At 50.1% G+C, this 14,472-nt stretch overlaps 1 protein-coding gene across 1 annotated transcript; it reads left to right on the forward strand.

Moving 5' to 3' along the window:
- The first annotated feature begins 3,226 nt into the window (after nucleotides 1-3,226).
- NELFCD (negative elongation factor complex member C/D) lies at nucleotides 3,227-14,408 on the forward strand. The gene is made up of 15 exons (XM_072944490.1): nucleotides 3,227-3,376; nucleotides 6,787-6,902; nucleotides 7,145-7,254; nucleotides 8,210-8,319; nucleotides 8,994-9,101; nucleotides 9,549-9,701; nucleotides 9,902-10,032; nucleotides 10,658-10,823; nucleotides 11,106-11,240; nucleotides 11,660-11,799; nucleotides 12,510-12,624; nucleotides 13,127-13,222; nucleotides 13,302-13,442; nucleotides 13,754-13,883; nucleotides 13,975-14,408. The coding sequence occupies exons 1-15, from the start codon at nucleotides 3,290-3,292 to the stop codon at nucleotides 14,007-14,009; spliced, it is 1,773 nt and encodes a 590-aa protein (XP_072800591.1). The 5' UTR covers nucleotides 3,227-3,289; the 3' UTR covers nucleotides 14,010-14,408.
- Nucleotides 14,409-14,472: the final 64 nt, after the last annotated feature.

Below are 14,472 nucleotides of genomic sequence, written 5' to 3' on the forward strand. Positions count from 1 at the left end.
CCTTTCTCGGCCATTAGCACAAGATAGACTGGGTCCATGGTTTACAGCTACATCACAGCACACAACACCGAGTAGGCACCCGGGAAATACTTCTTGAATGGACTAAGTGAAATCAACTTCTGATTTCCAAGGAAGTTCTCCACCAGAATTTTTCTTAAGTAGGAAAATATCTTAAAAGACTTGAGAGCACTTATGTTAAGTAATGCCAGCTAATTTGGACATTTCAGACAAGGCTGTTCAAAAATGACAGGGCAACAGTATCTCAGGAGGCAAGACCGACAGACCCAACTATTCTAAATCACTGCTGCTTATAGACTGAATGTGATGTTTCCATTAGGGGTTGTTTCTTAATCCATTTAATAATAAGTAACCTTTTGGTTGAGGGAGAGGCAAGTTAAATAATCCCTGATTCTGTAGATGCAATTAGTTATACACATATTAATTTGCCTGCATTTAATTCAGGCACTATTTTTTTAAAAAGTCCAAGAGGAAAGGTAGTGATAACTTAGCAACCATCCATTCTTCATAACATTTTCAGGAAGCAAATGAAAATGAACCCTGAAACAAGCCAACAGCAGGGGCACTCATTAACTTCATACACCTTAATCTTGTGAACAGAAGCTGGGGCCAAGTCACTGAATCGGGAGCTGTAGACCTCCCCCCTCTGGGTTCCTGCACCTAATCTCGGTGTGGGTGTCCTGACGGCACCTTCAGTCAGCACGACCCAATCCGAGCTCATTATTGAACTCATTAGGGTCCCTTGCCGCAACCTGTCCATCTCCAGGGCTCCCTGCCTCTGTGGTGCACCATCGCTGGTGCACAGGCTGCAAGTCTCAGCAGCATCCTTCCTGGCGGGCTCCTCGGTCCCCCCAGCCAAGGCTGCAGCATCCTCAGGAGTTAACCTGGATCACAGCAGCTCCACATCAGCCCCCCCAACCTCGCCACCTCTTAGCTTCCGTTAACTCCCACTGAGGCCTCTTAACTTGCATTCTCACCTCCATGCTCCCTCCAGAAGGCCTGTGGCCTCACCCAAGAGAAGCAATTTCAAAAACCCAGATATGATCTGGTCCTTCCCTCAAAGTGAACAAAACAAAAAAACAAAAAACCAAAGAACACCCCAAACATTTCATCCTCATTATAATAACTAATACTTATGGAGCACCTACTGTGTGTAAGCTCCATCCTCGGTGCTCTACATACATTAGTGCCTTAAATCCTTCCCAATAGTTCTCGGCAAAAAACCAATTCCCCACCGGGATCTCACCCCACCTGCCTGGCCCACTTCACCCAGGCCTCTCCCTGGCCTGCCAGCTGCCAGCCTCGGTGGCCTTTGGGTTCCAAGGATCCCTGGCCACCTTTGTCCTGTCAGCTCTGCTCTCTTAGTGTCCTCGTCCTGGTCCAGCTTGCTTTCCTCCTTTGCCATCTGACTCAGCTCAAATACAAGTTTCTGGGAGAAGCCTTCTCTGATTGCCCCAAGCGGGTCTCTCCTAATGGTCTCAGAACAGCAGCACCTGTCAGCTTCTGTCCTGATTTCACTTGTTTTCAGATGAGGAAAGAAGGGTTGCATGGAAGCACAGTGGGGCCGAGCCCTCTGCAAGTGGGCTGTGAGCAGTCTTCTAGAGCTCTTGTCTCTAAGGCTCTCTCCTTACAGACGTGGGTGTTACCCTTCACAGGATCCAGATCTGGTGGTGGTAACATCCCTGCTCAAAACTTCCCCTGATTATCATCAGGCTTTCATTTTTTGACCCCCTGCTACATGTTGGGAACCGAGCTACTGGCTTTCAATGCATTCTCTCAGTTATCCTTAGCAACAACCCCACGAGGTAGGCCCCCTTTTCCAGGCCACTCTGTGACATTCGTGGGCCCTAGACACTTTTGCCTTCTTGGACCTTTCTTCCATAAAGAAATATTAAAAGTTGTATTTTACACATTTGTTATAAAAAACTGTATTTTACACTGCATTAGTACTTTATACCAATTATATTTATACAAATCCAACCCTGGCTGGATTCATTATCATACTACTCATTTTTCTTCTGATTTTAACAGATATTAAAACATTTTCATGGCTCTACACGGTGTATCTGATAAGTGGGCCCTGCCCCTGTACCCAGGTGTCAGGTGAGGAAACTGATGCTCAGAGGACCAAAAATCACAATGAAGAAGGGGCAGAGCCAGGACCCGAACCCAGGCCAAGTGTGAGTCTAGAGCAAAACTTCTATTGGGAGCCAATGAGGGCCCAACCAGGCTGTGTCCCTGGATCAGTTAGGGACGCTTCCATTTGCAGCAACGTGGACGGACCCAGAGATTATCATGCTAAGTGAAGTCAGTCAGAGAAAGACAAGCATTATATGATATCACTTATATGTGGAATCTAAAAAAAAATGACAGAAATGAACTTATTTATAAAATAAAAACAGACTCACAGACATAGAAAACAAACTTATGGTTACCAAAGGGGAAGGTGGAAGAGGGATAAATTAGGAGTTTGGGGTTTGCAGATACACACTACTATACATAAAATACACACTACTATATATAAAATAGGTAAACAACAAGAAGTTACTGTATATTACAAGGAACTATATTCAATATCTTGTAATAACCTATAATGGAAAATTATCTGAAAAAGAAAGTATATATATCTATAATTGAATCACTTTGCTGTATACTTGAAACTAACACATTGTAAGTCAACTATACTTCAAATATATATATAAAATCAGGAAATCACTCATATTTATTTTTTTCTCTTTCAAAATTGTTTTTATTATCCTTTTGTTTTCCTTTCTCAGTTTTCTTAGAATTATTACAGTTCAACTACACATACACATTATATTGCGTGTAAATACACATATACAGTATACTGCACTTTTTTTTGGTTACATATATGTACTAATTATTGTTTCTAAGAACAGATGAGATCTTTGGCTTTTTAAACTTATATAGTTATCAAAGGAATAAAGCCAACTACAAAGTAAAAATCAACAGAATGCGGTAATCCAATCATAAAGGACAAATATACTTACACATATTCAATAAGTTAAAATAATAATTAATAATAATAACCCATATTTAAACAAAATTCGTAGGTTGCCTATGCCTTGGTAGGCTGCCCTCTGCGCCCCGCCCCCTGCCTCGGCCACGCCCCCGCCCCCGTTGCCCGCCCCCTCGCTTCCCGTCTGGGCGGAGGCGCGCGTCCGCTGGGGGCGGGGCCGCGGGGCCGCGCGTGCGCTCGCCCATCTGCCGTGCGCATGCGCGGTGCTCGCGCGCGCGTTCGCGGGAGAGGATGGCGGGGACCGCGCCAGGCGCCATCATGGACGAGGACTACTTCGGGAGCGCGGCCGAGTGGGGCGACGAGGCGGACAGCGGCCAGGTGAGGGGGGGCACCGGGCGCCCCCGACGAGGCCAGTTGGTCTCCGTCGCTGGCGAGCCGGCCCCGCCCCCGCCGCATGGTCCAAGCACAGCCCGCCCCGCCCCTTCCTGCCGCGCGCGCCCCGCGCCCCGCGCCCCCCGCCGCCGCGGGCCCGCCCCTCACGCCGCTGCCGCGGGGGCCGAGCGCGCGACCTCTCGGGGGCGGCGGGGGCGGCGCGGGGTCGGGCAGCGCTGCGGGGACCCGGGCCCCCGGGGAGGGCCTGGCTGCAGGGCGCCGCCCCCACTGGTGACCGCCGACCGCGCTGGGGCGGCCTCAGTGCCAGACGCTGTGGCTCCCGAGTCCCCGGGTGGGTCGGACGTGAGGTCGAAGGTGGAGGAGTCGTCTCAGCCACACGGTTAAAAAAGATAGTAATACTCTTCAAAAAACAGTCTAGCCCAGCATCATGAGGGGGAAAAGTGGGAGTTGGGCCCTTTCCCGTGTGCCTCACAGTTTTGTAAACCAGACTCGTGTTTGCCTTGGGCGGATTTAAGCCATCCGTGGGCTAAGTGACTAGGGGAGGATCGTCCATCCTGGCCCATCCGGGGTTTGCTGTGGAAGCTGAGGAGGGGTCATAACCTTCCCCCCTGAAGACAAGGGTTGGGAAGCCGGAACCCGGCGTTCTAGCTCAGCCAGGGGACCCCAGCCTTACTCGCATCTTAAGACCCATCTGAAGTGCTTATTTGAAATCCTCTTCTCAGGCTCCTCTGCTGGAGACCGCGAAGCAGTTGGTCTGAGGGGAGCCTGGGAACCTGCCTTTTATCAGGAGGCAGAATTTAGGCATGTTTAGGACATACTGAACCGGTAGCTGCAAGGAAGGAAGCACAGAGTAGAGCGTACTTCGTTGAAAGGGGCAGGTGGTGCAAAGAGGGCTTGGAAGGAGAAGTCCAAGGATGTGAAGATCGATGCTCTGTTCCTGGAGCTGAAAGGAGCCCTGTGTGGTTAGTTGCCTGGTGGAAACTGGCGTGAGGTCCGGGAGGGAGCCGCTTCAGAGGGGACTTTTTTGAAAGATGCTGAAAAGTACGATTTGTTCAACAGTGTGGGACAGGGAGTGACACCGACACTCGAGTGTTGGGTCATTCCACGGCGTTGGAGGCTTAGCGTGGAGTGCACGGATTCGGATTTAGCTGATGGAACGCCTGTGCTGGCTCTGGGCTTTCATGCATGATCTCATTCCACGCTCAGGATACTGAGTTGGCTGTCACGCCGCTCATTTTGTAAATGAAGAGTGTGAGACAGGAGGCGCTAGTGACCTGCCCAATGTCATGAAGCTAAGAAATGGAGGACCGGGGGTCCGACGCAGGTCCGTTGTCTCCATGGCTGCTGTAGCTAACTGCTGACCCACCGAAGTGGTCCAGGTGTGAGAACTTCCGGTGTCAGTCAGTTTAGTGGGGGGTTGCAGTTTCCAGCGTCTTGTTCACCATGTCATAGTACTTGTCACCCTTCTAGTCAGAGGGGTTTACAGCGAGGCCATATCTGAGGACCAGTGCCTTCACTTATTGACTGAGCACTCCAGTGATTTGCCTTATGCAGTTGGGACTGGCAGACCCAGGCCCAGACATCCCCCCCAGACAGGAGGTTGGGGGGGGTCTCGGGTTTGGAAAACTTTTAATCATGATCCTAATTTGGCCCACTGACCCTAACAGGCTCTCATCAATGAGAGGGGTGGACTGGGTGCTCATTTCATGTTCATTCTAACTGTTACTTCATGGAACAGGGAAAGAAAGTCAAGGAATGTGACACAAACTGGATTTTGAAAGACAGCAGTAGATCAGTTTTTGTGACCCAAAATCTGTTCACTTGACTCATGTTCGGCAGATTTGGGGAGGCAGGAAGAAGGGTAAGGAGGCTACTGTGATGTTAAGCCCAGATGATGGAAGAAGCTACTGAAATGCAGTAGTTTAGTCTGGCTGCAGGTTGCTGGTGGGGAGTGGCAAGGGATGGGAGTGGCCAGGAGAACCAGTGGAAGGGGAGGGTCATGTTGGAACTTGGATGTCTTTTCTGAGGGAGAGAGAAAACTTTAATCAAGAAAGAGACACCAGATTTGTGGCTTCTGAAGGTCATTGTGGCATCAGGAAGAAATGAGACTGAGCCTCTGGGGGACTGTTGCTACTGCAGGCATGCACACTATAAGGAAGGGTGGAGGGAGGGGTGCAAGGAGGGGCCACATTGGGTAGACATGTCGGGGACAGAACTGATGGGTCTTTGTGACAGGATGTGGGGGTGGGGTGGTGGATGGAAATTGAGGACCACTCCTAGGTTTTTGAGTTTAGGGTAGCAGGTAGATGATGGAATCCTTTACTAAAATATGGGTTATAGGAAGATCTGTTAAGAGGGAAAAGAAGAGGTCAGTTTTGGATCTCATGAGTTTGGAATGGGACATCCGGATGGAAATGAGAAAAGAGAATTCTCAAGTGTGGAGCTCGAGAGAGAGAGATCTAGACAGATTCTAAATGTATGAGCAGGGAGGTGGCATGACCCAAGAGAAGATGTGGAGGAGCAGAGAGTGCCGGTAGGAGCACAGACGCACAGGGTGAGTCTCGGGGCACAGGCCAGCGCCCCTTCATGGCCTTGCTCAAGGCGCCCACTCAAATAAGATCTGAGAGGAGGCCCCTGGTTTCCACAGTGAAGGGATCTTGTTCCCTCTGCCCCCAAAGCATGCCTTCAGGATGTAAGTCTAGACCAGGGGTGGGCAAACTTCTCCATAAAGGGCTGGAGAGTAAGTATTTTTGGCTCTGCGGGTCTCTGTCACAGTTCCACGTGCCGTCACAGCGGACAGCGGCCATAGACAATGTGTGAAAATACAGGCGTGGGCAAGGTGTGTGCCCAGTGTCCAGCCGGGCCTGCCGATTCGAGGCAAGTCAGAGATCTTTCTGCCAGCAAATTGATGGCTTGTGCCTTCAAGAATCACTTGTTGGAAAGCGTTACGTGGCACGTGTGAAATAGTAATAGTGAGAACAATAATGATCGCTGACAGCTATTGAACTTCTACTAGATGTCAGGTACCGTGCTTGGCTCTTCCAAAAATTAGCACACGGAATTCTCCCAACAGCCCAATGGGAGAAGGCACTGTTGTTCTTTGTGTAACAGTGGAGGAAACAGGTGCCCAGATAACGTATCTTGCATGAGATGAAGGCACTTGTGTGGCTACCGTACACACATTTGCCAGCGTGCAGTTGAGAGGCCAGCCCACTTGGTGTGACTCTGGCTTCCCTCTTCTTAGCCCGTCGTTACTGGTCCAGCGTACTTCCTGACTGTCGTGAGAGGCAGGTGAAACGCGTGTGGAATACTTTTGACATGGACGGCGTCATGTGGGTTTAAGGTGAGGATGTCTGTATTAATGAACAGGTGGCATGGCTGTTTTTTACCAACAGCAGGAGGATGACTATGGAGAGGGAGAGGATGATGCCGAGGTCCAGCAAGAATGCCTACACAAGTTTTCCACCCGGGATTATATAATGGAGCCCTCCATCTTCAACACTCTGAAGAGGTATGTGAGAAAGGTGGTTTGTTCTGGAGGAGGCGGGGGATAATTTAGACAGTTTTGTAATAGACCCAGAAGATGACATGTAAAAGTAAGAATAATGGGATATTGGAATGGAAGGCTTCTGGGGTCTTCCCCGACTTAAAAATCTCAGTAACCTGTCTTCCCCTCTGCCCCTCTGAGGGCCCCCGCCCCCACGCCCTGTGCCGTTCATCTGAGTGGCATAGCTAGTTCATTGACTTTTCTAGGTATTTTCAGGCAGGAGGGTCTCCGGAGAATGTGATCCAGCTCTTGTCGGAGAACTATACTGCTGTGGCCCAGACTGTCAACCTGCTGGCCGAGTGGCTCATTCAGACAGGTGCTTTGTGGGCGCCCTGGTCGTGGCTCGTCACCTCCCTCTCTTTATAATAGACCATTGGATCATTATAATGCTGGTAAATGGGAAAGGCCTTCTTGGTTTTCCTGGTTTTTAAGACTTCTGTAAGTAAGAACTGAACTTCTCACTCATTTTCATCTTCTTGATTCTTACCTTTTTTTTAGGGGCAGGGGAGGAGGTAATTAGGGTTATTTATTTAGTTAGTTTTAGAGGAGTTACTGGGGATTGAACCCAGGACCTTGTGCATGCTCTACCACTTGAGCTGTACCTTCCCCTTGATTCTTATCTTTGATTCAATAATCGAGGTTTGCAGGTAGCCTGCAAATGTGATGCTCCCCGCGCTGTTCTCCCCGCCCTGTTCTATACAGAATTAGACAGCGCATGTCGAGTGTGTCACTTTTGAGGTCTGTTACAGCAAGCGGTAAATGAGGGTAGTTTAGGACTGGGTATGGTGATGGCTTTTAGCTAATATGATCAAAGTAGAGCTTTACTGTAAATCCACTGAACTGGGTACAGACGACATCACAGAGTGAGTACTGCCCGGAAACTGGTCGGTTCCTTGCTGTCATGGTGATTACATGCGAATGTCCCTCTTGCCTGGCATCTGCTCTGTTCTCCTGGGCAGGGTGTGGTTTTCCATCCTCCTACCTGTCTATTGTGGATGTTTGTCCTTGTCCTTAGCAAGGCTTCAAAGACGTCACTGTCCTTTCCATGTGGACAGACATCCTTGTGTGTTCTGCCCTGTGCTCCTTTTTGGGTCTTACCGTTAACTATGATTAATACTGATTTTTTAAAGAGGCCCCAAATCCTAAGTGGTCAGAAGCAGTCCTGTGATACCTGATTCACTTGTAGACTCTTGATCTCTCTACTTGTTCTAAAGTAACACAGCGAATTGAGAGATTGCCGCTTTCACCTAGTTGCTTTCATTTTCCATCAGGTGTTGAACCAGTGCAGGTTCAGGAAACTGTGGAAAATCACTTGAAGAGTTTATTGATCAAACATTTCGACCCCCGCAAAGCGGATTCTATCTTTACTGAAGAAGGAGAGGTGAGGAACCTTTTTCCTGTTTCTAATACCAGTTCCTGGAGTCTTGTGCTAATTCCGCGTATACAGTGGAGGGCGGCGGGCTGTGTGAGTGACGTGAGAGTTGGGGTCTGAAATCAGGGTGTGAGACAGAACTTGCAGAGACAGAACTGCCCATTAAATGCTCTACTCAGGGCGGTGAGATCTTGACACCAGGAGGCAGCTGGGTGCTGAGCTTGCGAGGAGGAGCAGTGGGGTCTCACCTCCCGTTTTGTGCCACTCCCGGGGCCCGGGCCCAGGCCTGTCAATCACACAGTTGGAGAGCCGGAGGCACATTTTCGTGGCTGCTCCACATGACGATGGACAAGACCACCTGCGTCATGTGTCATTTCAGTCGCCTTATTCTCTTTGTCACGGGCGCACGGCTGACGGCCGAGAGCCAGTTGGGCTCGCAGTGCAGCGCGCGTGCTCCCGCCGGCCTCGGGCATCCCAGGAGGCGCCTTGCAGCTCGCTCTCGCGGAGCTGAGTTTTACACCGGCCAGAGTGGGCATTCAGGGCTCTGGCTCTGCCACTCAGCTCCCGCGTGTCCTTGCCAGCCCTGGGCCTGTGGGGCCACGCTGGATGCTCGGGGCTTCTCCGGCCGCACTGTTCTGTGATTGTTCGCAGGGCCCCTTATCTTGTCATTTGTGTCTTGTCAGACCCCCGCGTGGCTTGAACAGATGATCGCACACACCACTTGGAGAGATCTGTTTTACAAGCTGGCGGAAGCCCATCCAGACTGTCTGATGCTTAACTTCACTGTCAAGGTGGGAAGAGCCCGGGGGTAGAGACAGGTGTCTGTGAACAGGGTTATTTGGGCCGGTTGGTTGGTAGTCTCTTTCCTTTGAAAGGTCCCATCGGCTTGTTTGGTGAAGGTCTTCATCGTTTCATGTTAGTGAGTCTTAAATTGAGCAAGAAAACGGAATCTGTATGTTTTGGGATTGACGTAGACTGTTTTAGGATTTGGCAGGAACACATCAGAGCCATTTGTGTTCAGAGAGGAGCCCTCGGAAGGCGTGGCCCTCTCTCCATCTCCCACACGAAGAGCCAAGGGGGTGGTTGGCTGGGGCCACAAACCTAGTTAGCTGAAGCAGGAATCCGGGTAAAGGTGTGACCCCGCGACCAGGTCGTGCTTGTCCCTCCTCACCCCCCACCCCAGACGTGGTGGGTGGGCCTGGGGACACCGTGTTTGGCTGCTTATTTCTGCGTTGTAGCTTATCTCTGATGCAGGATACCAAGGGGAGATAACCAGTGTGTCCACAGCCTGCCAGCAGCTGGAGGTGTTTTCCAGAGTACTGCGTACCTCTCTAGCTACAATTTTGGACGGAGGAGAAGAAAACCTTGAAAAAAATCTCCCTGAGTTTGCTGTAAGTTCTTTACTTTCTGAAGCTCTGGTTACAAGGAGGCTGTTTTGGGTCCCGCGCGTTCACACACGAGGTGCTCTGTGTGGAGGCTGTCTGGCTCGGAAGGCGCCTCCCGTGCAGAACGATTGGCGTCTCGCTCTTCTGTCTACAGGTGTCACTGCTGCGATCATGCGTCCTAACACTCTGTCCCTGCAATTTTTCAGAAGATGGTGTGCCACGGGGAGCACACGTACCTGTTTGCCCAGGCCATGATGTCTGTGCTGGCCCAGGAGGAGCAGGGCGGCTCCGCCGTGCGCAGGATCGCACAGGAGGTTCAGCGCTTCGCCCAGGAGAAGTGAGCGGGGCTCCCGGGTGCTCCCTCCTCACCCCTCCCATTGCCCTGTTCCCACAAACGAAGGCTCTCTCTTCCATTTTGACATATAAGTAAACATCCTGGTAACCTGAAGAGCTGGAAGAGTCAGGGTGGTTCTCACTACGTGGAGACAGCCTGCTTTGTAAAGTTCTGCTCTATTGAATATTTTGTAAAGTATCTGATTATCGTTCAATGCACTGTTTTTTTGAACCTGAATTCCCAATGTATTGGGATTCATCAGTGGCAAATGACAACAGTCCTGAAACAGTTACTCAGTCATCTAATTGTTAGATTGCCTGTATCTTCGAACAAAATTAGCCCTTACTAGCTTTATTTTCTACTAACAGAATCTTAAGATACACAAGAAGTACATGGTTCCTTTTGGGAAGTCTGTGAGCCGGACTCAGTCATTCTTCCCCAGTTAGCTGTAAACGCTGTTTTCTCGGGTCCGTTAGTGAACATCCGAGTGAATGCAGAAATAGGAAGAAACAGAGGGACCCCAAGAATTGAAAGCATAAGTGTGAGAGAAGGAGGGAGGGAGAGAAGAAAGCGGAGGGCGAGGCGGGGTGCCACCTTGTCGATGATGGGGTATGTGGTTTTTTCCTAGAGGCCATGATGCCAGTCAGATCACGCTCGCCCTGGGCACAGCTGCCTCCTACCCCAGGGCTTGTCAGGCCCTCGGGGCTATGTTGTCCAAGGGCGCCCTGAACCCGGCTGACATCACGGTCTTGTTCAAGATGTTCACAAGCATGGACCCACCGCCTGTTGAACTTGTGAGTTGCCTTTCATTTTAATAAGATGGGACACCCTCAATGCCAATTGGAAGTACTGCTTTGGAAAGTTGGTGTTCCTCTTACTTCTCTTAAGTCAGTGAGTACAAATTCCTATTGAAATATCTCTATCCTTTCCCTGGTCCTTCCTCATCACGCGCCTGACCCTCGCACGCCCAGGGCGCCTGCAGGGGCGGATGTGAGCCGGCACTCCCCTAAAAGTGTGTATGGACTTACCTGCCTTCTCTCTCTTTCCTTCTCAGTGAGTTGTGTGTTTCTCTGCAGATCCGGGTGCCGGCCTTCCTGGACCTGTTTATGCAGTCGCTCTTCAAACCAGGGGCCAGAATCAACCAGGACCACAAGCACAAGTACATCCATATCTTGGCGTACGCAGCCAGCGTGGTGGAGACCTGGAAGAAGGTGCCCTCAGTTCTGCGAGTTCTTGGACTTTCGGGGAGACAAGACACCTCTTCTCCTTGGTGTCATTTGGGCATTTTGGCTGCAAGAAATCATGAGCCCAACTAGTGTGAGAAGCATCTTTCCTAGTGTTTACACATCAAATAGTCAAAGTGCTAAATGTCTCAAGAAAATGTGCATCGCATCTATAATACTAATTCAAACTGTAATTTGAAGTGACTTAAAAGATGAACTGATTTCCCTAAGCCACAGGCAAACGACGGTCTCCTTGGCTTTCAGTTTCTATGTGCCGTGTGTGGCTGGGAAGTTTGACCTGGGAGATGGGGAAGATGGTTTGCAGAGAGAAGGGTGGACACAGGGTCCCCCCCACCCCCAGGAGGAGGTGTGCCCGTCGGGGGTCACCGGCTCTCATGTGTTTTCAGAACAAGCGGGTGAGCATCAACAAAGATGAGCTGAAGTCAACATCGAAAGCTGTTGAAACTGTTCACAATCTGTGCTGCAATGAGAACAAAGGGGCATCTGAGCTGGTGGCCGAGCTGAGCACGCTCTACCAGTGCATCAGGTGAGCACACGTAACACTTTCAGACGGGTTCTTTCGGGAGGGGGCCATGTGAGTTTTCATGTTAAAAGCTCAAAAAGTATAAAAAGATTCAGACATACTTACTCATTTTATTTATTTTTTCTTTGTTAAATGTATATAGAGAAGTTTAAACTGTTAGCATGAGTAATTTTCAGGTATTTACTTGCCAGAAGTCTGTTCACAAATTAGACTTGAAAAAAGGAAGGCCAACCAGAATACAGAAATTGATTTGAAGCAAAGGGTCTAGTTACAGTGAAAGATAGACCAATGAAGTATTGCCTAGATGGAAATGATTTGTGATTATGCCAATTATATAAATTAAGCATTTACTAGAAAAGCTTACAAGTAGGGTGCCCTCTTAGGCATTTGAATCTTTCCCCGGTTAATTTGTTCTAGGGTCAAAGAAAGGGTTTGCTAATTAAAAGTAAACTTCAGCCCAGTCCACCAGGCTCACTGACTTTCGCATGAAAGAGCTTTCCCTTGAAAGCAGTGAAGTGGCCCCCAGTCACTGGGGGTGGAATTCGGGTTCCTGCGCCGCAGGTCTCAGAGGATGCTGGCTGAGCAGACGCAAGAGCGGATCAGTGGGACAGACAGAGTTGTTGTTTTGTAAATCTTCCCAACCATTCAGCATTGATGTTTGTTTTTTTTTTAAGTTTTGTTTAAAGGAAACATTCTGCCTCATGTTCCTGTAGGTTTCCAGTGGTGGCCATGGGGGTGCTGAAGTGGGTGGACTGGACTGTGTCAGAACCAAGGTATTTCCAGCTGCAGACTGACCACACCCCGGTACACCTGGCGCTGCTGGACGAGGTAGGCGGGCTGCGTCCTCTGCGTCTGCGCCTTTTCTTGTTTGTTTGCTTTGTTGGAGTTCAGTCAGTTACAGCGTCAGTTTCTGGAGCACAGCATGGTGTCCTGGTCGTGCCCGTGTGCACACACATTCCTTTGCATATTCTTTTTGTTAAAGGTTATTACAAGATACTGACTATCGCTTGTGCCTGTCCCTCCAGCCCACCTGTTCAGTGCATTCAGAAGACATTCTTTTCAAAGCTAGTTATTTCTATTCTAAATGAGGATTTTCCTTTTAAGGAACTAGTCTCAGTGACTCTAGATTTCTCCACTTTTATCAAGTGTCCCTGAGAGGATGAGGAATGGTATGGAAGCTGACCAGCCCGGGGCTGAGTGGTGGGGACCGCTGGGAGCGGCCGTAAGCCGTCTCTGTGGCCACAACAGTGATGGCGGTTGTCCGTGGCTGAGGGCGCGCCCAGAGACCCAACCGCAGTGCTCAGGGAGGCTCCCTTTGGCCTGTTTGTAGATCAGCACCTGCCACCAGCTCCTGCACCCCCAGGTCCTGCAGCTGCTGGTCAAGCTGTTTGAGACTGAGCACTCCCAGCTGGATGTGATGGAGCAGGTGAGTGGGTGGCCCCAGGGTGTGGCATGGTGGCGGAGATGCCCCCTTTCTAAGAGACTGTTCGCCCCCACTCTTGTAGCTTGAGTTGAAGAAGACGCTCCTGGACAGGATGGTCCACCTGCTGAGTCGAGGTTACGTACTTCCCGTGGTCAGTTATATCCGAAAGTGTCTGGAGAAGCTGGACACCGACATTTCACTCATTCGCTATTTTGTAACTGAGGTCAGCAACACACCGTTTGTTTCCTGATTTCATTCTGTTTACCCTAGCAGTGCCCTATTTGGCTTAATTTAATTTCTTTGTACCTAACTCTGAGAACTGTGCATTCTGATCATTGTGATGACAGTGACACAGATAACAGCTTACCAAACAGCTCCCACCTGCAGGAACGTATTGTGAATTTTACCTGCATTAACCCCTGGGTGTCTTGGTGCTGGAGGTGGGAATTGTCGCCTGGAAGCAGCGAAGGGGGGAGGGAGGGTGATCGCCCCACAGTTGCCACTTCCCCAGCTCACAGGCTGGCCCTCCTGCAGGTCCTGGATGTCATCGCCCCTCCGTACACCTCTGACTTTGTGCAGCTTTTCCTCCCCATCTTGGAAAACGACAGCATCGCAGGCACCATCAAAACAGAAGGCGAGCACGACCCTGTGGCAGAGTTCATAGGTAGGGCTGGCGGGAGGGTCTCCACGGGTTTTACAGGTCGCCATTTCCGTCGTGTCTAACCCAGTGCCTGTTTTCCTTCTGTCCCCTGAAGCTCACTGCAAGTCTAACTTCATCCTGGTGAACTGACTTAGAGCGTCCTCCAGGGCTGAGCAGAACATTCCAGGAAGCCAGCTGTGGAAGAACCCTTTCCAGAAGCTACGGCTGAAGAGGCCCAGTCAGCATCTTGGAAATGGGCTCTGGTGGGAGGAGGTGGGTAACTTTTTAAAAAGGAAACTGTTAGCAAAGTGAAAACCTGCGATTACGAACGGTCCCCTCTCCTTGTAAGTCCAGGGCTGCCCGTGAATCCTGTTTCCAGAATTCATTTCCCCCGGTATCGGAGCTGGGTTCCCATCACCTCTCGGGGTGTAGCCACCTGTCAGCCCCAGGGCGGTGGGAAGTCAGAAACCGAGACTTAGGTGAACTGTTTTCAAAGATGACATAAGGTTTTCACCAGACCTGATGGTTAGTGCGTATTACTGTGACGCTTTAATTTTCCAAAAACGAGTAGAAGCCTGTCTGCGTTGGAAGGCGCAGGCCCTGGTGGTAACGT

The sequence above is a fragment of the Vicugna pacos genome, chromosome 19 (assembly GCF_048564905.1).
Source record: "Vicugna pacos chromosome 19, VicPac4, whole genome shotgun sequence".
NCBI lineage: Eukaryota > Metazoa > Chordata > Mammalia > Artiodactyla > Camelidae > Vicugna > Vicugna pacos.

What these genes read in the sequence shown, in the direction of transcription:
- NELFCD (XM_072944490.1), top strand. Translation starts at nt 3,290, where the DNA reads ATGGCGGGGACCGCGCCAGGCGCCATCATGGACGAGGACTACTTCGGG. An exon ending in AAAATCTCCCTGAGTTTGCT is followed by an intron (nt 9,702 to 9,901) that starts GTAAGTTCTTTA and finishes GCAATTTTTCAG; the next exon opens with AAGATGGTGTGCCACGGGGA. An exon ending in ACCTGGCGCTGCTGGACGAG is followed by an intron (nt 12,625 to 13,126) that starts GTAGGCGGGCTG and finishes GCCTGTTTGTAG; the next exon opens with ATCAGCACCTGCCACCAGCT.